The 22,675-nt window shown below is 41.3% G+C and overlaps 1 protein-coding gene across 8 annotated transcripts in view; it reads right to left on the bottom strand.

The window, feature by feature from the left end:
* Positions 1-230: 230 nt before the first annotated feature.
* The window catches only part of LOC139628780 (kinesin-like protein KIF21A), a 65,760-nt gene continuing 43,315 nt past the window's right edge, over positions 231-22,675 (bottom strand). For 2 of the 8 annotated variants that reach the window (XM_071490841.1, XM_071490881.1), the window contains 21 exons: positions 22,053-22,252; positions 21,007-21,114; positions 20,836-20,904; positions 20,153-20,298; positions 19,689-19,833; positions 17,130-17,324; positions 16,875-16,976; positions 15,677-15,842; positions 14,301-14,358; positions 13,602-13,656; positions 13,324-13,526; positions 12,555-12,680; positions 10,762-10,893; positions 9,363-9,437; positions 8,217-8,353; positions 7,589-7,763; positions 6,711-6,875; positions 5,390-5,507; positions 4,968-5,138; positions 3,744-3,943; positions 231-2,576 (listed from right to left, as the gene is read on the bottom strand). In XM_071490841.1, the coding sequence (XP_071346942.1) occupies positions 2,486-2,576; positions 3,744-3,943; positions 4,968-5,138; positions 5,390-5,507; positions 6,711-6,875; positions 7,589-7,763; positions 8,217-8,353; positions 9,363-9,437; positions 10,762-10,893; positions 12,555-12,680; positions 13,324-13,526; positions 13,602-13,656; positions 14,301-14,358; positions 15,677-15,842; positions 16,875-16,976; positions 17,130-17,324; positions 19,689-19,833; positions 20,153-20,298; positions 20,836-20,904; positions 21,007-21,114; positions 22,053-22,252 (2,837 nt within the window). In that variant the 3' untranslated portion in view covers positions 231-2,485. Of the gene's footprint in view, positions 2,577-3,743; positions 3,944-4,967; positions 5,139-5,389; positions 5,508-6,710; positions 6,876-7,588; positions 7,764-8,216; positions 8,354-9,362; positions 9,438-10,761; positions 10,894-12,554; positions 12,681-13,323; positions 13,527-13,601; positions 13,657-14,300; positions 14,359-15,107; positions 15,129-15,676; positions 15,843-16,874; positions 16,977-17,129; positions 17,325-19,688; positions 19,834-20,152; positions 20,299-20,835; positions 20,905-21,006; positions 21,115-22,052; positions 22,253-22,675 lie in introns of all 8 variants that reach the window. The other 6 variants (XM_071490872.1, XM_071490889.1, XM_071490833.1 and 3 more) reach the window with 5 other exon arrangements.

The raw sequence follows: 22,675 nt of genomic DNA, 5'->3' as shown, positions 1-22,675 counted from the left end.
TGCTATCCCACTATTTATAAATGATAAATAGTGGGACTTCAAGTAAAGTGTTACTGAAATAAGAAGTAAAGAGCTGTATGTCTAAAGTCAAGGAAATCCAATAAGCAAATGTCAAACTACTTTTCTCTGAGAGCTTTCTTTCTAAATGACATTTAACCATAGATTTTTGTAACACTAACTAACCTTCAGATAATATGAACAGCAGAAATAAGCCTTTAAAAACCACAATGTTTGTTTTTGACAGATGGCGTTTATTCTCACCAGGCATCTGACATTAGAATCGCTACAGAGTCCGCCACATGGGAATGGCTACTAAAACTCCAGAGGGGAACGCCCAGGATGTGTGGAACAGGGACAGCATAACAAACAAAACAGAGAGAAAGAAAAACTAACCGTAGGCCACTAAACATAACTCGCCACCTCACTGGAGGAAAAGCTCCGTCCAAGGCATTATTAATGCCGCTCCTCAGTCTTCCTGCCAATTCTGGTCCTCTCGGCTCTCGTGTGAGACCGTGTTCAGATCGGTGGTCCCACAAAACTAACATTCAGTCAGGTTTTTTTTTTTTTTTTTTTTTTTTAAATACATTGTTTACATACATTAGATATGTATTTGAATAATGCCTACCGCTGCTGTTTCACTGAACATTCAAAAGTGACAGCACACAGTCGTGACAGACAGACCAGTTACATCAGGGAGACCACGAGCGTCTCCAGGAAGGCCCCACAAGGATCAGAACTGGGAGACAGACGTCAGTCGACGTGGTCAGGCTCACAAATCTGGTAGAGTCTGAAGGCATCTCCTCTCAACCCCCCCGAAAGATACTATTACATATATACACATACACAATGCTACGGTACTGGGCGGACCTCACCCGGAGTCCACGACTAGAAGCCCTCTTATAGGGAAAGAAGGTGAACACACGACTTAGCAGTGTGGGAGTTAGACGACAACTCAGCAGTGTAGGTTCAGTGAGTAAGTTAACAGCGACGTGTGAAGAGTGAACACACATTTTTATACACAATGAAACATGGACAACAGTGTAGAGGCTCCTTGAACGCTGAACCTGCTCATATTTAAGAAGGATTAAGTTTACGTCAAACACTAATCAGGTCTACTTTCACAAGTGCTCAAGAGTTAAAGGAGTAGGTCCACATTTCAGGAAACGGGTTTTCTTGCTGAGATGAGAAGATCAATACCACTGTGATGTCTGAACAGTAAGCATGAAGCTACAGCCAGCAGCCAGTTAGCTTAGCTTAGCATACGTAATGGAAACTGGTGGAGACAGCTGGCCTGGTTGTGGCTGAAGGTGACAGCACCTGCAAAGGTCACAAACTGTCATTACATTTGTTTTTTCAATCTGACCAGAAACTGTTACTGAGCCTGGCAAAGAAATAGGTCCTGTAAAACCACAAACTCATTTTTACACTTTAAACAAACGAGACATGATGTGTTAATCACTGAGCATCAGAGGTGCTGAGCGGCAGGTTGTTTTTTACCTTTGCCAGAGCCAGGCTAACTGTTTCCCCATGTTTCCCAGTCTTTATGCTAAGCTAAGGCTGTAGCCTTACATTTAACATAATGACACATGACATGACAGGTATAGGAGTGGTATCGATCTTGTCTTCTAATTCTCAGCAGGACCGCAAATAATCACCTGTTTCCCAAAATGTCAAACATTTGTGTTCAGTTACCGTGAAGTGTCCTTTGCAGGACAGCAAAGACAACGAGTTGCACAATTTTGGTTGTTGATCTGAAGCAGCGGCACAAATCGAAAAGAGAGGAGCAGAAAAGCCGCAGAGGGGAGTTAAGGGGAAGGGTGATTTGTCTTTTTCACATACAGTAAAGCCACTTTTGTTCGTCAGGGGAAAAGGAGCGCGGGGACATTGGTTCTGCTTCGAGTGCAGAGAAACAATCCCAAGGAACTGGAGAACTGGGTTGTGAAGACCAGCTACCAACCTGTTAGCTCTGCCACCTTTTTCTCCTCTAACACTCAACTTCCTGTAAATTTGTCTCTTATCTACCCACACACACTGTTACCCTTTCCCTGGGTAATAGTGCATCTGTGGATGCATTGTTTCCAGGCACAGCTCTGAATTTATGCTGAGCTGCAGAGAGTGTTAAAATAAATGTCTCGCAAGTTCAAGTTCTTCTCATGATTCACAGTGAAGAACTGTCTACAGCGCAAAAGAGAGAAAAAAGTTTATACTGCAAAGACTCTTTAACGATACAGTGAACTACATCTGATCAGCAGGAGCCTCTGAGAGTACAGAGTCCGACAAAACAGTTATCGTGTTAGTTTGTGTTGAGAAGACGTTACTTTAGTGTTTCCTCTTGGTGCAGTTTTAAAGATTACATGGCAATGACGGTGTGTGTTTCAGGAGTGAGCGTCGGGCTTCAGAGGTTAGGGGTCAAAGTGCAGGGAAGCAGCATCACAGGATGCTGTTAATGTCCTTCCAGAGTCAAACCCAGCAGGTGACGCCGCGCTCAGATACTCGCCACCTCGTCCGCATTGTCGCCCGCCTCTAAGGTGCTGTCCAGTCCACCACGCGCACGCCAGATCTTCACAGTCCGGTCACTGGAAGACAGAAGCACACAGCGGTGAGGGGCAAGAAAAATTGCAGGCGCACAGAGAGCAACCATGGTTCAGTGCTGCAGAGTCCACCAGAGCCTCTGGTTTAGGATTAAATTAGATCACATTTTGATAAATTCAAAAAGCTTTAATTAGTATTTGCTCCATCGTATATCAGGGCTCCACCCATATGAGTCCTCAGGTGATCAAAACAAGGTCTCCTGTTTGTGCCCCTGCCAAGCTTTACTGTCCAGAGGCCTGTTTCACAAAAGCTGGCACTGCTTGCAGTTGTCATTTCACAAATGACACAACACTAAAGGGAAAAGGATCCGATTTTTGAAACTGACACAGGGTCCTGACCTGAAGGAATTTCATTTCTTGCTTCATTTTGTTTTTATTATTCTAACAGTTTTTGCTTCTCTTTGATTTACATATTGTCATGGTCACATGGTGGTCAGTTGTCCTATTGATTGGTTGCTAGATGTGAGGATGGTCTCTAATGTGAACCTGCCAGAGGTTGACACTAAAACACTGAACTAAAACACAACAGAGAGAAAGAGAGCAGAGCAGGAGTGGTGACCATCTGATGGACAATAGAATATCCCTGATCCCTGAAGTATTGTGGTTCAGTTTCTGACTGCGTGTATTTGCAGCTGAGCCAGTGCTGCCACAAGAATCTGAAGAAATCAATAAACACAACTCTCTGTTGCAGACTATCAATAACACACTCTAAAGCAGTGATCAATATGTATTTGACCTCTGGCCCTGACCGGAGTGAAGAGGAATACTCAGACTGAGATCAAAGATATGTTTTTTTATTGACAGCCGATATGATTTTCTGAAGCTGTATTGGCTGCTTTAAATTCCTGCCTCATGCTGCAGTTCAGGAACACGTCATCCAAACTATTGATCAATTATGTTGCCAACAGAAGAACCACAAGTTAAAAATCGGAACCGTAAATTTAAAAAAACAAAGAGCTGTAAATTTGACATAATAAAATGGCAGAGGAGTAGTAACAGATTCTTGTGACCAGCAGAGTCTGTGGATCTGTGGGGTCTACCAGGAACTTAAAATTTTAATCTTAAAATGTATCTATAAACTAATGTGAAGCCAAAGAAGCCACTTTACAAAGTGTGTGTGTATGAGTGTGAGTGTGAGTGTGTGTGACTCACTCTGAGGCGGTGAACAGGTGGCTGCTGTTGGTGGAGATGCTGTTAATGGGGCTCTCGTGACCTTTGAGTTCCCCGAGGGTCCCCAGTGTGTCCGTGTGCCACAGCTTTAGCACCCCACCTCTGCAGCCGCTGAGCAGGGCCGGGGAGCCGGGGACGACGCCCAGCGCACACACCCAGTCACGGTGAGCGTTAGGGACTTGCTGCGGGAGAAAAGGATGAATTTACAATAAATGTGCGACCCAGTGAGATGTAGGTTTATTATATATTATATATATATATATATATATATATATATATATATATATATATATATATATATATAATATATATATATATATATATATATATATATATATATATATATATATATATATATATATATATATATATATATATATATATATATATATATATATATATATATATATATATATATATATAATTCCATTTTGAGGTGATTCTCCTTTATTTTTTTCTTTTAAACTCTTATTTATATGTGTTTTATATTACATTGTCTTTCTTTTACACCTTCTCTAATTGCCTATTCGCATTGGATTTTATATAGTGGAAAGATGATACACAAATAATCACCTTACCCAACTATGAATCCACAAATGTGCATCAAACCAATCACCTAACAGTTTAAAGGTCCCATATTTTACACTGTTCCTGTGTTTTATCTGAAGCGTTGATCTCCATCAGAATATATATTTGTGGTTTTAAGAACCAAAAACATCTCAGCGTAGTTTTACATCTCCTCTCCCAGGCTTCTCTCTGTAGCTCTAGTGTCAACAGGTCAGTCAGCCAATCAGAAGAGAGGCTCAGATCCTCTCTTCTGACTGGCTGACTGTTTTCTGAGTGCTCCAATAAACATATACCAGATTTTAGGCAAACACTCAGAGAAACCAAATCTTGCAAGGTTGGATGGTGGGTCCAGGTGGGCTGGGCTTGGTGGATGGCTGAGGGCAGTGATCTGTTGTGACATCACAATGTTCCAGAAGTCCTGACGGCTGGTTTTAAGGCTCAGTGTCTGAATACAGGCTGTGTGCATTTCTCTGTGGACTGAGGCTTTGATACTTCAACAGTATTAATATAGAACCTAGACCTGCTTTATAATCACAAACACATGGACATCTACCTTTATACAATATGGGACCTTTAACTGCTCAGTCTATCTTTGTGATGTATTTATGGACTGTATGCATCCTCTGACTCATCCAGTACCTGCAGCAGGTCTTTGCGGTCAAGGTCCCACTTCTTGATGCCGTTGTCTCGGGAGCCGCTGAAGAAAATGTCTCCCTGCACCACCAGAGACTCGATACCGTCGTAATGTGGCGGTTCAAAGTTGTGTGTGGGGCTGATGCTGCCCAGGGAACCTTCAGCTACATCAAACAGCTGCAAAAGCCACGACACTACATGTTAGAGGTGAGACATGTGTCCTGAAAATGCTTCGTTGTGAAATCAAAGAGCAGTTTATTGTAAAGTGAAACATGCAGCTCTTTATTTACAATTAGAATATTAGTTTTATTCCATCCAAGGCAACTAGTTAATGTTGCCTGATGCAGCTTGTCCTGTTTCAGTTGAACAAAGAGTCTAAATGATTCACTCTTCACCAGGACTCACAGGAAAACACAGAGGAAACACACCTTAACGTAATGGTCCTTGGACCCGGTGATCACCAGGTCTTGGTTGTTTCCGGACTGATCCACAGTCAGACACATTACTGGACCGAGGTGACCAGTAAGTTTCCCAGTGGAGGCAAACCTGACAGAGACAAATGGTAATCAATACATGAAACCAACTGTTTTTATTTTCCCAGAGGAGCAAAGAGGCAATTCATCAAAACGAACACCAGTCAGCTCAGTGATGGATTAGATACCAGTCAGGTGTTCATACAGTATGCAGCAAAAACAGATTAACTCAGGATGTGTGTGTGTGTGTGTGTGTGTGTGTGTGTGTGTGTGTGTGTGAGAGATGACGCATCAGAAAATGTTGAAGAGGTGTCGTGGGAAGTGAAGAAGAGGTGGTGAAAATGATAAACATACAGTCTCTTGGGTTCATGTCAGTCTGGGTTTCGATACACAATACTTCAGGTATACACAAAATCAGGTATACACAAATCTTTATCTATCTAGATAACTTTATTTGGAGTGTAGTGTTACAACAGAGTGATGATTTAACAAAGTGAGGTGATGACTGTACTACTTTTTTACTACAGTCTCAAAGTTTAAATAACGTTCTAGGAAATGACTGAAATTTCCTGTAAGCTTCTAATTTTCCATGAGTATGACACCATGTTTGTGTCAGTCTAAATGGACACAGGAACCCAGTGTAATACAAGTAGAAATTTTGACCTGTTGGTGGCGCTACATGGAAACTCATCTGATCAGGATTGGGCCGATATTCCATAACATCGAATGTCACCATATTTCCCACAATTTGGGATATTTTTAATAATATCAACAATTTTTTCCATGCGACCCTCATTTCACTGCTTACTAACTGTACATTGAACCTTGGCATGTGACAAATAAAACTTTGAACCGCTGTTTAGTGGCAACATCACTTACACCTGAAACTTAATATACAATAATATAATTATATAATAAAGGCCCACACCTATCTACAGAACCAAACTTCAGAGTGAGGATAATTCATTACAAATCAAATTGTTAGACCAGACTGAAATCAACACTGTCTGCTGAGTGAGGACACACCTTCCATGACACAAGGGACAAACAGATTCAATGTGTCATAATGCAACTCACCTTCTCTTTGTTCTTTATCCTATTATTATATTGTTTTTTGTTTGTCTTTTTGTCTCATTTCTGCAGCTCATTTGTAAGATCATTTTTGTAAAACATGAGTGAATTAAATGAAATAAATAATAAGCTGAAAAAATAAAAATAAAACCAGCTGCTGAGCTCAGGATGTTTTTCTTTTCTGTGAACTTGCCCCTGATCTCACCTTCTCAGATCCCAGACCCTGACTGAGTTTCCGGCGGCGGCGTACAGAACCGTCCCGTTGGGGTTGAGAGCGATCTGGTTGATCTGGTTCTCTCCTGCCGGGATGGTGACAGTTCGGCTGGTGTTAGACGCACAGACGTCCCCAACATTCACCTGACCAGACGACCTGAGGACACATGCATGAAACACGTATGAATCTGCATCAGGCTGAAACACAGAGGCCGGCTGACACTCACACAGAGGTCATCTTAACATGCATCATGGCTACTGCAGCTCCATCTGTCTACATGGAGTTTGTAGGATACTTGAATGTTGGGTTTCGCTTCATTTTAAATTAATTTCTGATTTATTTTGACAGAAAATGCCTCTGAAACACCACTGACTCCACATGCAGCTGCTAAAATGGTCAAAAAATATATTTATATTTTTTCATGTCTATAACGTTCAGACTCAGTCTAGACCTAGAGACTATAGTGGAAGGTGTCAGTGTTGTGTAATATTGCTGGTGTGACTGTCAGAAGCTCTTTCTGCTCGCTGTCTATTTTTGCTGTAAGACGCACATGTGGGCGAGAGGTTGAATCTCTAGATCACGTGACTCAGCCGCCACGCACCTCACTCAGGCAGTGTGTCAGCTTGTAATCCGTTAACATGGCGCCGAAATGAGAAACAAGACGTTCTGCAGCCGCCACGCACACGTGACACATCCAGTGTGTCTCAGGCCTAAGAGCTTGTCACTTTATACGTAAAGTAAATGAAACAAAATATAATCAAGCTCATACTGCAGAGAGTCCACAGTATCAACATGTCTGGAAAAAGGAAAGGCAAAACTGAACGCTTGCAAAAGTGATCTCAGACTGCAGCTGAGACAGTCACACTCACGTTAGAGTCCGGATGCACTTGGCTGAGTCCCGGATGTCCCACACTTTGATGTAGGAGGTTGAGACGGTGAAGACCAAACTGGAGCTGTAGCGGACTGACACCACGTTGTTGGGGTGACCGGCCAGGGACATTATCTCCTGACCTGTCACCAGGTTCCACACCTTACAGGTCCGGTCTGCAGGAGGACGCACAGTCTGTCATTTACTACATCATTAGAAACACAGGGAGCTGCTCAGAGACTGGAGCAACAGAGAACAGCCCAACGTCAAGACTGAGAGGACGATTATCTCCATTAAAACAGAAGCAAACAGAGAGAGCAGCTGATTTATCTGTGGGTATAAATGAGAGTTACAGTCCAGCTGACTGCCTGTGTATTCACCTCCGTTTACTCTGTTTAAAAGCTCCTTCACCAGAAGATTTTTACTGTCTGTGCAATGTCATTTTATTTCCCCAGCTCATTTATTCACATACTGTGTGTATGAAAGCCTTAATTAATTCCTGTCAGGTTTTATTTGCTGTTATATAACAGCGTGTCAAAGTGTATAAATTGGCAGTGCTGTAACAAGGAGACATACAACGAATACTGACGAAGAATTAGAGTGAAGGAGGGAGGATTGTGGGTACTGACCTTTGGATCCGGTGAAGAGAAGGTCATCAGTGCAGTCCACACAGAGAACAGCTTTATTGTGTCCCTCTGCCACGTGGACGCACTGCAGCGTCGCTGACCGACTGCTCTTAGTGGATGGCACCGGGTTAATGACACCCCTGGAAAACACACAAACACACACACACACACACACACACACACACACACACACTCATCAATAGGTGCAGTGTGGACCTAACCTGGTCTGAGTGCAGCGCAGATGTAAATCACACCCACACAGACAGAGTCATGCACAGCGTGCAGCCCTCGTGGCTGATCAGCACGATGCTGCAAATCAAAAATAGAAAGAAATGACAGTGGCAGTCCAAAGGAAAATGAAGAGACAGCTGAGAACAGAGTCGCCCTTATTATGCTGAAGAAGAAGAATCTAAAAATAGCCCTGCACCTTCAGATGCTTCTATTTATCAACTGAAATAGAAACACCCAAGGAGATAAAGGGAGACGATCAGTGGAAAGCAGCGGCAGCAGTGATGGGTCATCAGGGGACGTGAGTTCAATAGCAGCACAGGAACCAGATTGATCTCTAATTGGCTGCTGGTGTTGACATATTGGCATCTGATAGTGTAATTGTACAACCACTGCTCTCTAACAGATGTATCTGTCAGTAGCAGAGGAGCAGCAGGACGAGCTGGTGGTGTGCCACAGATCCAGACGTCAATATTCAGGAGCTGTGGATGAATGAGGTTTAAAAGGCCTGCACTGTGACAAATCAAAGCTCCAATGAAATGAATAAAGACTAATGAATGGAGAGAGACACTGAGGGTTCAGGCTCGATAGCAGAAATAAGCTTAACGAGATTACACTGTGTAGGTTTATTGTCGTTACCCACTGATCCCAGAGAGGAGATCCATTCATCATTTTTAACCACATTAACCGATTGGGTCTGTGAGGGGTGACACCTCTGGGAGGCTCTGCTTACAGGACAGTCTGATGAGCTGCCTCTACAGTCACACACTCAGAGCTGTGAGACCCATCCACACAAAAAGTGTCGGTCATGATGAAAAGAGGGAGGAATCCACACCGTGTATCTCAGATTCACCCCTGCCCCTGTGCACCACAGGTGAAGCCTTAAGAGGACCACATGACTAATAAAACACAGAGTTGTACTTTGGTGGGTCGGAGAGAGGAGGCGAAACAGAGCGGAGGATGTGGTTGGAGGAAAGGTGGAAGCATCCATCCATCCTGGAGTGGAAGAGAGGATCTGATAAAGCTGAGAGCTGGTTACCTACTTCCTGTTCTTATCAAGTTCCTTCATTTTTCCTCATCAATCCTTCTCTGGTACAACTGAACTTCATGAATGAGAAAATATTTAAAACCAAAATAATAATAATCATGTAACTTTAGTTTGGACCACACCAGTTCATTAGCTACAAACATTTTCTACCTTCTATGCAGCCACAACAGTTTTGTTATTGCCACATGATCATTTGCTGTTTATTTCACTTCTGCAATTTTATCTAAGGGTCTGAACTGTAGGATATTCACACTACAAACTGTATCAACATAATCTATATACTATATACTGAAGCTCTCAGACAGTCCCTCAGTGGGAACACAGCAGTAGTGTCCATGACTTACAAACTACTGTTTGTTTGTTTAAACATGTAAATTACTGTTTGTAAATAATGAAAATAATGATGATAAGTGTCTGAAATCTCAATGTACTACTAACTACTGTAAAGGTTTAACTACTGGGTGTTTATTATGTAGAGCATAGTGCATAGAAGTCAACAGTAAAGCGATTTTGAACACATTTATAAGCCTCTTATTTTGAAAACACTTCCTTATCAAATCAAGAGGACAAATAATAAGAACAAGGTCATTATGGAAAAATGCACCTGATATTCAGCTCTTTCTTGGATTAAAAATAAAAGCCCTCTGAGACAGCTGACTTTGAAATACCTGAAATGCACAGCGAAGGAATCATCCTGACTCATTACTGCACGATCATGTAACAACAATGTAAATGACCAAAAAATAAAGAAAACTAGATGTTCACTGTGATGACCTGCAACCAACAGCAGTCTGTTTAAACTGATTTTCCATCATATTCATTATAGCTGAAATGAATGGAGTAAAATGGATGCATGGAAGGTGCAACATTAATCTATATACATTACAGTATAGTAAACACATGCAATGTAATTGCAGCAGCCTAGTATAGTATAGTATAGTACAGTATAGTATAGATTTGCAGAATGACCAGTAGTAATATGCATTCAATGTGCAACACTGCTAGCGTGGTCTTAGGACACCTGTAGGGTCGACTCTGTACTAACAGACTGTGCACTTCACTACATACTAATCAAAATGACAACAATACTACGCTCCATGATCAAACTGTGCACGTACTTGTACACATGCCTACATTAACAGGAAGTACCCTGTTACTTCAGAAATAAGACTGACCAGGATTTGATAAAGTGACAGACTCTGGAGCTCATCTCCAGCTCTAATCTGACTCTGTGGCACGCTGGTGTCAGTTTTACTTATCTGTGGTTCTTACTTATCCTGCAGGATGCGTGCAGGACGCCCAAGATACCCTGTCATACGGCTAAACACCACGACGTGGTTACTGGGACGAGCGGTGGGGGGGAGAGGTAGTGGTGGGCTGCTCTTCAGGTTCCTGATGACTGGGCTGTGAAAGAAGACAGTGGGGCTGCCAATTAAGCTGCAGCATAATTAAAGTGTGTGCTAAGCTGTTTACACACTGCTGGCGGAAGTGTGGGAGGACTGCATGAAGACAGAAGGAGGACACATATGCTGCATTCATGTCACAGGGGAGAAACTGTCAAGTGTTCGAACTCATGAAGCTGTAAAGATGACGTCACTGAGGCGTCCTGCTCAACGTGCTTTGCTGGGTTTATCAGTTTATCAACAGTTCAGGCCAGATTCAGCCTGTCAAAATATGTCCAGCAGTAGAAGCTCCACTAAAACATTTTACAATTGTTTGGTTAAAAGACTAAACATATCCCAGGGATTCAGCAGCCTGCTCATTTATTAAGCCCAAATCAAAAGAATTTACAATCTAATGTTCTGCAGGGTTTTCTCTGTAAGATGGGAAAATGATCTGGAGCAGACAGAGTTTCTGGTGTGAAGACGTCAATAATACTGACATTATCCAGGTTTTATCAAAGTATCTTCTACCAGCAACTTAAATCTAACAATAGCCAAGCTTGTGTGAAGCTGTAACACTCACTGCACAACACAATAAAAAAAAAAGACTAATTACATCCTTGTCCATTAAAAATGTCACATTTAGCCTGAGGGTGGTGGTAGAGTAAATGCCATGGAGCCTGAAGGGTTTATTCTGTGGGGTGTCCTGTAGCCCAGTGGACAAACACATGCCATGTAATTGCAGCAGCCTGGTTCAAGTCTGGTCAGGGACTTTTTTTAAACAAGTCATTCCCTTTCTCCGTTTCTCTGCTCCATCAACAAAGGAAATGATTAAAAACAGAAAACGATCTTTAAAAGGGAAAGTGGATCATTTTCTCTGTTAAATCACAAAACAACAGGTAATAAAACTGAATTATTTTGTTTGTTTTATGTAAACGGATCAATAACTCTCTACAGTGATGAAGTAGCAAGTACTGTTGACCAGCTCAAATCTGAGAGTCACACTTTTTTTAAATTAAGAAAAGGGCGTCATATGACATGAATGCAGCGATATTCAGTTCTCACAGTGACCATGCATGTGTCCGGTTGGCAAACAGCTCATGTGCACAAAGCACAGAGGCAAGCGTGTGCACTTCATGCCAACAAAAGCCTGAAGAAAGTCAAATATTAAGATTCATTGACTGATTATTGTCAAAAGTATCATTAATACTAAAATAAGTTTCAGCACTGTCTATTCAGGATTTTTAACATGTAAATACAGGTTGTCATCACACGATCAGCACTTTCTCCCTCACTCACAAGAATTTACTCGTAAGACAAAGGAAGGGAAAAGACAGAGAATCCTCAATAATGAAAACGTTTATCAGCAGCAGAGGGATTAATTTGCAAGTTGAACACTGAATTAGAGTCAAATGTGCCAGGAGTGAAAAAAGGAAATCACCAATTATGGCTCAAAGAGGAGCCATAAAGTTAGGCAGGAAGAACATGACTGTAAATTCAGCATAGAACTTGGCAGGTCAAAGGGCATCACACCAGGTGGAGAGCACTGTCGATTTAATTGAGACCACATGCTTCTCCAGAGCAGGAAACCGAGAGAAGAGGTATTAGTAGAGTTGAAATTGAAGTTATTTCAGGTTTTTTCTTTGTGGCTTTGCGGCCACGACATCGGCAGCAAGCTCTTACTGTTTAATCTCCTTGACCTTTGCCCTGTCGGCCGCTGCCTGTGCCTTGTCATAGGTCTTCCTGCGGGAGAGCGGGGAAGGCTCCGGAGCTCGCCTTTCCACACCTGACGAGGTTCTGGAGCCAGAACTGAGCGTTCAGTTTAATCAGTGTATCCACAAACAACACAAAGACAGTGTACACAAATAATAATAATAATAAAACAGAAGGATGTGAAACAAACATAAAATCATGGCAACAATAAGGAGATGAGCATGCAGTACACACAGAAACACAGTTACCTGATTCTTACAGTCCCAAAACAGAGGTGGTTCTCCGCCAAGCTCATGTTTAACTACTGAGGAGACTGTGTAGGTTTTGTGCTGCTCTAACATATAACTGCACTGCTGTATCTGCTGCTGGATCACTGTCAGCCAAGGCTCTCTTTACACACAAGTCAATGTAGACTCAGGTCTGAAGCATGGCCTTTGAGAAACCGGTTAAAGCGGCTGGTTAGTTTATTTGCTTTCAGTGTGTCACTCATCTGTACAAAGGGATTAGGAGGGTAGTTTATGCAGGGGCCATACAAATGTTAATATCTGCTCCTCTCTGCATGCTTTCACCTCAAAGGACTCACAGGTAGAGGAAGGTATGGTCATTTGATGCAAGGGGGCTCATAAATAATGTGAAGCTAAATTAACTGAAGCAGAGGATGTAGCTGCAACATCAAACATGCAGGCAGCGAGGAGGTAGCGATTAATGTGTTAGCAAAGAGTGCCAGGCCTGGACTTACATGCTGCCCATTTTAGAGGAAAAGCCAGGGGAGAGAGCTGTGTAGTCCCTGACTGATGAGCCTGACGTGTCCACGTCTCCTCCCCCATCTGGTGTCTCCGCTAACGGCAGCATCGGGCTGGTGAAGTCTGCAGTGGGCGCATCGGGGGCAGAGTCAGAGTTTGCGTACAGCAGCTCCATCTGAGTGGTGGTCCTCCTCCGAGCCTGTGCAGCACAGATATGTTATATCGAGGAAGACGTAACAGCTTATGTGGATAAACACAATAAACTGTGTCATACCTTATTCCTTGTTTTAGTCTCTCCACAGAGTTTCATCAGATCTGATGCTAAAGTGCTGGAAGGAAAACACAAGTTTTATATGCGCGAATTAATGAAAACACAATAAATATTTATCATAAACACAACACAAGATGAGTTTGTGAAACATAAGTGTATAAAACAGACACAATGAAACATGAAATAAAATATAAACACATAGTTAACATTAAATAATGTAATATACCATAAAATGGAAAATGTAATACTATATAACAACACGAAACATGACATAAACATAATGTAACACAACATGCAAGATATACACAATAAAACATAACAAACACAATATCAATACTATATATAACATCCCCACATTATACAACTTAAATATAAGATAAAACAACTCAACATAAAATTATAAGAAAGAAATAGCATTAACACAACAACATGAGGTAACATAAAACATGAACACAAGATAAATGCAATACACATAAAATTACAAAATATGCCATAAAAACATAAAATATAATAAGATAAAATATATTATTTTGTAATATGACAAAACATATAATATAAAAAAACATACTACACAGTACCATGAAAACATAACAGTGTAATTTATCTTGATATAACATAACATAACATAACAACAAAACATAATAAGGTAAAGCAAAAATATAATTCTGTAACATAAAAGATGTAATTAAAACACAAACTTACGTTCCCTCAGCTGAAGGGCTCTGAGCCGACTCATCACTGCTGCTGTCGTCTCCATTTTCTGTCAAATCAGATCAATGAATTATATGAGAGGCTGAAAATACCCTCTTGGCTGATGAGACTGAGATAACAGCAGAATTACTTTCTGTACACCTAAGACTAGACTAGACTAAATAATTCATCCTTTTTTTTCTGTTTCACTAAGGGGTGAGCAGTATTGTTCATTTTATCAAAGAGAACGAGGGAAGCAGATGAGGCGATGTCAGCGCAGTGCCATGCCGTTTTATCCACAAACAGAAACTCGGTCCTCACCGAGCTGAATGTGATCAGATGGATTGAAAAAGGTGAGACGTCAGAGGTCAGACAGCGGCCAGGTGGGGGCGGTTATAAGGAGAGAGAGATGTGTGGGTGAGCTGAGGCAAAAGGTAAAAGACCCGACATGAGACAACAAGGTGGAGGAGAGTAAGGAATCATTAGTCCGTTGCTCCTGATGGGGTCAGCTGACCTACAGGGTCCGACTGAGCTAAAACATCCATGTTGTATGGTTCCTGTGGAAGGGTCTGGGGTTAGCAGGGTGCTAAAGCATGGAGGCTGTAGCACATGGTGAGCTAGGAGGATGAGGAGGAGGAGGAGGGGGAGGAGGGGTGTGTCCAGATGAAGGGAAGTGAAGGGCCAGAAGACAGATGGAGGGAAGCCGGGTTGCATTGCACCTCATGCACCTGTTCATGTTATGTTTAGTTAGTTTTCAGTGCAAAGGGAAGGAACCATGCATCCGTAACACAGATAAGAGTCTGATGTGATTCCACTTACCAGCTGGGATGTTACCTAGCTCTGTAAAAACACAGGAAAACAAAAAAAGAAAAAGAAAACGTGGGGGAACAGAAAAAAAGGCAATGCACAAATCAAAAACACCGTCCCCCAAATTCTAAAAAAAAAAAAAAAAAGAAAATAAAAAGAAAATAAAGTGCATCTACTGTAAACACAGCGTCCTGCTGAAGAGAGGCTGGCAGAAATACAACAGATTTACCAATTTGTGTAAACACAATCTTATTGCCACATGACAGTAGAATTAGAGTCATTATGTAATAATTAGTTCAGCTTCTCTTCAGCAGAAGGCAACAGGCAAGAGCATCTCAATAAGTCCAATCATGCAACTAACCAGCGACACAGTCCACTTCCTGAAAGGCCAAATGCTTTAAATCAGACATGAGGCAACCTTACTGACTCATTATAAACAAACATCATCATCATCATCCCAGAAGAAAATCTGAACCCCACTTTTACTTGACGTGATACTACCGACACTTCCAGGAGGTGGACTGAGCTGAACCAGGGGTCCTGGTCTGTGTTCTGGTTCAAACAGGTGCAGCTATGGTTACCTTGCAGAGCGTTCCCCAGCAGGGCGTCCAGCTCCGGGTTGAACTCGGCTTTCTCCTTCAGCATGTGAAAGAGCAGCTGGTTCTGTGTGGCGCTGGTGATCTCCGTCTGCTTCAGCCTGCCCTCCATCACCTTCACCTGGGACTCCTTCTGAGCTGCCTGCAGACCCTGAGGAGGCAGAACGCACATGTTACACAGCGTCTGCTTCATCTCATAGACACTGATATCTGTTTGTGGCTGATGCATTTTTATGAACTTTTATAAAACTTTAAAATCTGACAAGTCTTGTAAAAACCGATTTTAATAAATTTCACATTAAAAAAATTCTATAAATTTCATGAAAAAAAGTTAAATGTGAATTTATCTACATGTATATATATATATATATATATATATATATGTATATATATATATATATGTATATATATATATATATATATATATATATATATATATATATATATATATATATATATATATATATATATATATATACATACATACATACATACATACATACATACATACATACATACATACATACATACATACACACACACACACACACACACACACACACACACACACACACACAGTTTATCACTAACCCTGTATGGATGCGATATGATTGCTATCATTGTATAGCATGGCTCAGGTCTAACCCCTGAAGCAGATACGTGAATATCATAGGATCTGTCTTTCATTATCTAATTTGACTGTCAGTCATAAAAATAAAAATTGTAGAGCCTTACATACTGTAATTGTATTTTTACTGGTGGGACTTTCCAGTCTGACAAATTTCTGACATTCTGCCAATGGCTAACGTTATACTACTTACAGGAAAACAACTCTTCTTCGCTGTCCTAAAACAGTAGCTGCCAGTGGCTGCACAGCACAACTTCCTGTGTTAGGCTACTGTTTTAGAGCAGTGAAGAAGAAGAAACCTGCTGTTTAAGTTTATGAGTAACTGATGTGGTATCAGATCAGTGCATAGACTCCTGCTGATTCCTGATACAGTATTTTCAGCAGTATTGGAGGTAATATCAGTTTTGGACAACTCTGAAAAACATATTTACATTGTTGTTATGACTCAGCTTTTTGTTTGAATCAATGTGCACTGACAGTGGTGACATTTACAGACTGTACAGATATGTATGTATTTATTCCTGATGGACACCTGGTCATTATTAGTGCTGGTACCTTGTTTATGGCCATTGACATGAAGTGATCGAGCAGGAAACGAGCCTCTGCCAGGGTACAGGAACCAATCACAGCAGAGACGTCCACTGTGTCTCCCTCCTCCTGGAAACAAACACCATCAATGATAATTCATATCAATCTGTCATTTAAAGAAGGCGTGACATGATTTTTATGGGGAGTAAAGTTCAATCAGACCTTCTCCATCTGTTTGACTGACCAGTAAAAATCAGCTCCCAGATCATCAGGCTCTCTCACCTTGGTTTCCTCCATCTGCATAATGTTGGCCTGACAGTCTGCGATGCTGTCGTTGATGTAGTCAATGTTGGCTGTTAACGCATCCACCTCTTCATTGAGGGGGGGCACCGCCTTCTCCTCCTCTGGCCCCTCCCTGAGCAGCCGGTCCCTCTTCCTGATGACCTTCTCCTTACGCTTGGTCAGCTCCTCCCGTTGCTACAGACACAGACAGAGACGACAGGAAATTGAATCGCTAATTTTGTTTCTGCAGCCGATTGATGATGATGATGATGAGTCATGCAACGACAAGTTCTGACTAGAGACATGGCTGGTGATAAATCTGCTCAGCCACTGTGACTTATAGATCCCAGGGTTCAGGCCTATGTCACCTTTGACCCTGCCTCAGGAGGATGACTCTCCACAACATCGTTCAGGCCAGAGACGCAGCTACAGCAGCAGCCAACATCTCATCTCGCTGCAGGACTGAGCGGTTCAGGAAAGGAAGTGGATCATGACACAGACTCAAATCTAAAATACAAACTGTAGTGAGCTTCTGGACAAGTTGAATTTCCCCAGGGGATGAGTAAAGTATTTTATCTTTCTATTATCTATCTATTTATTTACACCACGTGAGTGTCTCCATTACCGGTATACTGTCCTGGAGGTTTCCAGGTCAAAAGAGAAAGTCTCTTCTAAAGTCTGATGATGGGTAAACACTCTGCTGGGACACAGTTCAGGTTTCTGTCCACAACAGCAGCTACAGACATGTCAGCAGCTCTTTTCTGTCTCTTTTCTTAAATCTTTTTTCCCCTGTTTTTGTTAATGATTTCCCTGTTTGAACTCCTTTCTATATTTGTCAAAGCACTTTGAGCTGCAGTCTGTGTATGACAAGTGCTCTATAAATAAAGTTTATTATTATGTTAATTATTATCTGTCAGACTGTTCTGATTCAGCAGAGACATTTGGGGGTAACAACTGCTCACAAATCCAACATTTTTATTCTTCTATATCTGAACATTTGACTGGGAAAACAAGATGGTAGCAGAATAATTACATCATGTGTTGAACTGTAGAAATCTGTTGCTCAGTAAACTGTGCTGTGTGTGCAGGATGAGTGTTATGTCCTCTCCTCTGAAGATACACTGACGGTTTTAGGTGAAGCCGACTGTTACAGCTACAGTTACACTGTAGTGGTCACTGCCTGTTGATCTGGGTGTCAGTCAGAGTCCCAGTCTGACAAAAAATTATAATATAATAATATAATAGTACAGCTCACAACACCTTCTCTTACACTGCAAAATTCAACCAGAAATTTAACCAAACCTCAGACTCAATATCTCAGCCAGTGTCACCATAAACAAGGTCTGTGCTCAGTCAAAGGTTTCCAGAGGTGGACAAAGTACACAGCTCTGTTACTTGAGTCAAAGTATTGATCCTCCTGCTCAAATATTTCTCTAATACAAGTGAAAGTAGTTCAGTCACATCTTCACTTGAGTTAAAGAGTTATTCACTGGAGTTCTTGCTTCTAAAAATACTTAAGAATGAGGTGATCCAGCAGCTGAAAGGTCAGGGCTGCACCACATGGGTCCACATGCTCTGAGCAGGTGAGTCCCAGGTTTGACTCCTGGCCGGCCGGATTTTTTGCTCTGTGTCATTCCCCTTTACTCCGATTCAAATTAGTTTCTATTGTCTTTAAATGCTATTTCAATGTCATCTTAATGTTATATTTTTAATGTATTTCCATGCTGCTGCAAATATCTTGTGTCCGAATGGTGCTATATAGATAAACTTGCTTTGCCTGTCAAAGAAAGGTGTAAAATGCCCCAAAACTTAACTTAAGAAAACTTAAGTATTCAAAAGTATTTTTTTTTTTTTTTTTTTATGTCAAAGCATCGTATTGTTCTACAATGCGTCACTGAACAACTTGTAGAATAAAAATCTTCTAGGATATGATCCAAAACAGTTAAAAACTGAATCAACAATAGGAGTCATTGTCATTTTTGTGTTTCTTTTTTTTTAGGCACTGATGAAATTTGGTCGTGGTAAACACAGTAAACATTTAAAACTAAAGGAAGAAGAATCTTCTGCCTCATCTTTATCTGACGTAGCTTCGTTAGGACACTGACGGGTTCAGACTGAGCCATGACTGACAGTGGGAGAGTTAGCTGTGATTGGTTTTTCTCCTGTGATGAACGCAGTGTATGGTCTATCACAATTTAGAAAATAAAATAAAATTCATTCCACAGACTAAAAGCTTCAAAGTAGCAGGTACTTCATAAAAATGTAGTGGAGTCAGAAGTATAATATCTGCTGTGCTGTTGGTTTCCCTGACTTGTCAGAGTGAATCCTCTTTATAAGGTGTGCATGTCGGCTCGTGAGTATGCGCCATATTGCCCTTTTAAAATCAGCCATTTATCCATCTAGGGATGGTGAAGGAATGATGAAAGGCGCAGCTCACTACAACACAACGTCACAAATTACGACCCCAAAGCCACCGAACACAACACGTCTTCTATTGTTCAGGCAAGGTCACATTCCTTCACCTGCCTACAGTCACTGTTCAGCGCTGCGGGACTCTACCTTGAGCAGGCGGTTCATGTCGGCCTCCATGTTGGAGATGGTCATCCTCTGCATGATGATGTCACAGATCCGTCGCTCCAGGGACTGCCATTTATTACGAGCGACTCTGGTGGAGTAAAGCCCGGCTACACGCCTGTAGGACAAACTGCACACACAGCACGAGTCAATAATGTTATTGATTAATTAACTGAATGACAGGTATGATGTAAATAAATAGGCTCATGTTCTGGAGCTGGTTAACAAGGAGTCTGTGTTGATTCCTGATGATAAAATCCAACATAAAGATGGAGATTTATGTCACATTTTAGAGATTTAGAGGATTTTATTATTTCCTATCATGATGGTGCCGATGTTCAGTGTCTGACTGATGAACACTTCCTCTTACAGGAGAAGCACATTCTGGATCTATATTTAGTAGCCTTCCATACTTGCCTGTCTGGAAACATTAACCCACACAGACTCACCGAGTACCATTGGGAGCTGTGTTGCCCGAGGAGTACATGCGTCCAGATGGAGGTCTGTGGGTGGAGTCCTGGAGTGGATCTGGGAGGTTTACTTTCCTGATGACCTTACCTGAGGTGGGCCTGACCTGCCTCCTCAGAGCCGTCACCTGACACACACACACACACGGCAAACAGGTACGTGAGGACAGCTGAATACTGGAAGTGAACCACATGCAACACAACCAAAACTCATGTTATTCATTTATAAAGCTCCAAACTACCTGATATCTCTTCTCTCATTTAAATCCAGAATCCACAGAACATGATCCACTAACTACTTGACCCTTGATATCCCTCATGCTCGCACTAATATTGGCAGCACAGGTTTTCAGGTACCATGCACCATTTAAATGGAACAAATTGTCCTCAAACTAGTCTCTTACATTTCCCTTGGAGATTTTAAAGCTTTATTGTTTGTTGTATTTTACGATTACTGTAATTGTTATTGTTAATTATTTGTTTCTTGTATTTTGTGGTTGTGTTGTCTTGGTTGTTGATTGTGTCTTATTCTTGTTCTCAGGTCTCTCTTGAAAAAGAGATTTTAATCTCAGTGAGACTCCCTGATTAGATAAAGATTAAATTAAAAAAATACTGTACGATAATGTCAGGACTGTGTCTCAGTTTAGTTTAAAGTTTAAAAGCACCTCCTCAGTCTTCCTCCTCAGAATTAGCTCCTGCTGCCTCTTCTGAGCCTCCAACAACTTCAGTTGATGCTGAGGAGGAAAAAAAACACACTCTCAACAATCTGAGTGAAATATAAAGATTGAAACTAAAGGCCAGGTGAAGGCTGGAGGACCCCCCTCCCCGTTACTGACCTCTTGCTTGCGTTGGTCTTTCTTCAAGGTGGCGATTTCACGGTTCCTGCGAGATTCGTTCATCCTGTTCTTCTCCTGCTGCTCCTTCATCTGCTTCATCAGACGGACCTGGATCCATCAAATCAAAAAATGTTCACATTACACACACAAATATGAAGGGAATGAGTCAATATTCTGTGGTGAAATCTTGTTTCTTTTATAATTTATAGATCATTTCTCAAATCTTCCATCTTTACTTTTTCCTCATCCTTTAAATGCTGCTTGCTGAAGACTGCCTGCCCACTGAACATTGTCTTTAAAACAAAGTATGGTGAAGATCGTGAAATGGAAATTTACAAAAAGAAGACAGTTGAGAGACAGACAACAGAAAAGACGTGACAAGTAGCAAAAGCCTGTTGTTTCAGCTGGACTTCATCTTTCTGATGCCACCATAACTTGATTTAAAAGAGCTATGTCAACTTTATTTAATTTAAGTGGAGGAAAATTCTTCCAAGCACAGTCAGCTCTAGAGAAAAATACAATCACCGCCTTACAGCTGTTTGCCTCCACCAACAAGCTGTTGCCAGGTGTGTGGTCAAAGTCTCCTTTCTGAGTTACATCATTGAATAATGACCAGAAGTGTTTTTGCAGAACATTGTGATGTCACAGTGAAGGTGACCTTTGACCATCTAAATATAAAATGTCATCATTTCATCATTTTATCCTGTTAGACATTTGTATTAAATTGTGTCATAATTAGTGTATTTACTCTTCAGTTATGTTTAGTGAGGTCACAGTGACTTTTGACCTTTGACCATCAAATTCTAATTTGTTCGTCTTTGGCTCAAAGTGATCGTTTGTGTCAAGTGCAATTTGAAGAAACTCCTTCAAGTTGTTACTGAGATATCATGTTCTGGAGAAGGGGACGTATGGACAGACAACCAAAAACATAACGTCTCTGTGCTGTCGCCAGCACGGAGGCATAAAAATACACAAAGGATAAAACAAAAACTATCAAAAGACGACACATCAGCCTCAAGTTTTCTGTCTTATCAAGCTTATCAAACCTTTGTCTTCTTCATCTCCGCCACGTCCATCTGAAGCTTCTTCAGCTGCTTCTCGTACTGTGATTGGTTCTTGAGCAGGCGGGCGTGCTCCTTCTGAGCAGACTGCAGCTTCTGCAGCTCCTTGTTCATGACGCTCAACTTCTTCTCATACTCAGCCTTGATCTTGCGAGCCTTGTCTTCTGTGCCGCTCTCTACTGAAGCTGAAAGTACGAGACACAAGAATCATGGAAAACTTTAGATTTAAAATGCTGTAAAAAGTTTAAATGGTACATAATCAAATGACTTTTACTTAGAGTCGTTCCAATACTGATACTAATATCTGAAAAGCCTCTGATTCTGCCTAAAATACAGGATCAGGTACTGGTGAGTTCAGGGTTTATGCGCTGATTCGATGCCATGTAATGTATTAATAATATAAAATAGTTTCACAAATGGATTAAACTAGAATTTAATGGTTAATGAATTCTTCTTCACTGCTCTAAAACAGTAGTTGCCAGTGGCTGCACAGCACAATTTCCTGTGTAGGCTACTGATTTAGGGCAGTGAAGAAGAATTTATTTCCTGTAAATAGTGTAACATTAGCTGTTAGCAAAATATCAGCAATTTGGCAACAACACTAGTGT

The sequence above is a fragment of the Trachinotus anak genome, unplaced genomic scaffold (genome assembly GCF_046630095.1).
Source record: "Trachinotus anak isolate AG129_WGS33_773 ecotype Australia unplaced genomic scaffold, CSIRO_AGI_Tana_v1 ptg000002l, whole genome shotgun sequence".
NCBI lineage: Eukaryota > Metazoa > Chordata > Actinopteri > Carangiformes > Carangidae > Trachinotus > Trachinotus anak.
The sequence above is the reverse complement of the archived record's forward strand: the minus strand, read 5'-3'. Positions and strand labels throughout refer to the sequence as shown.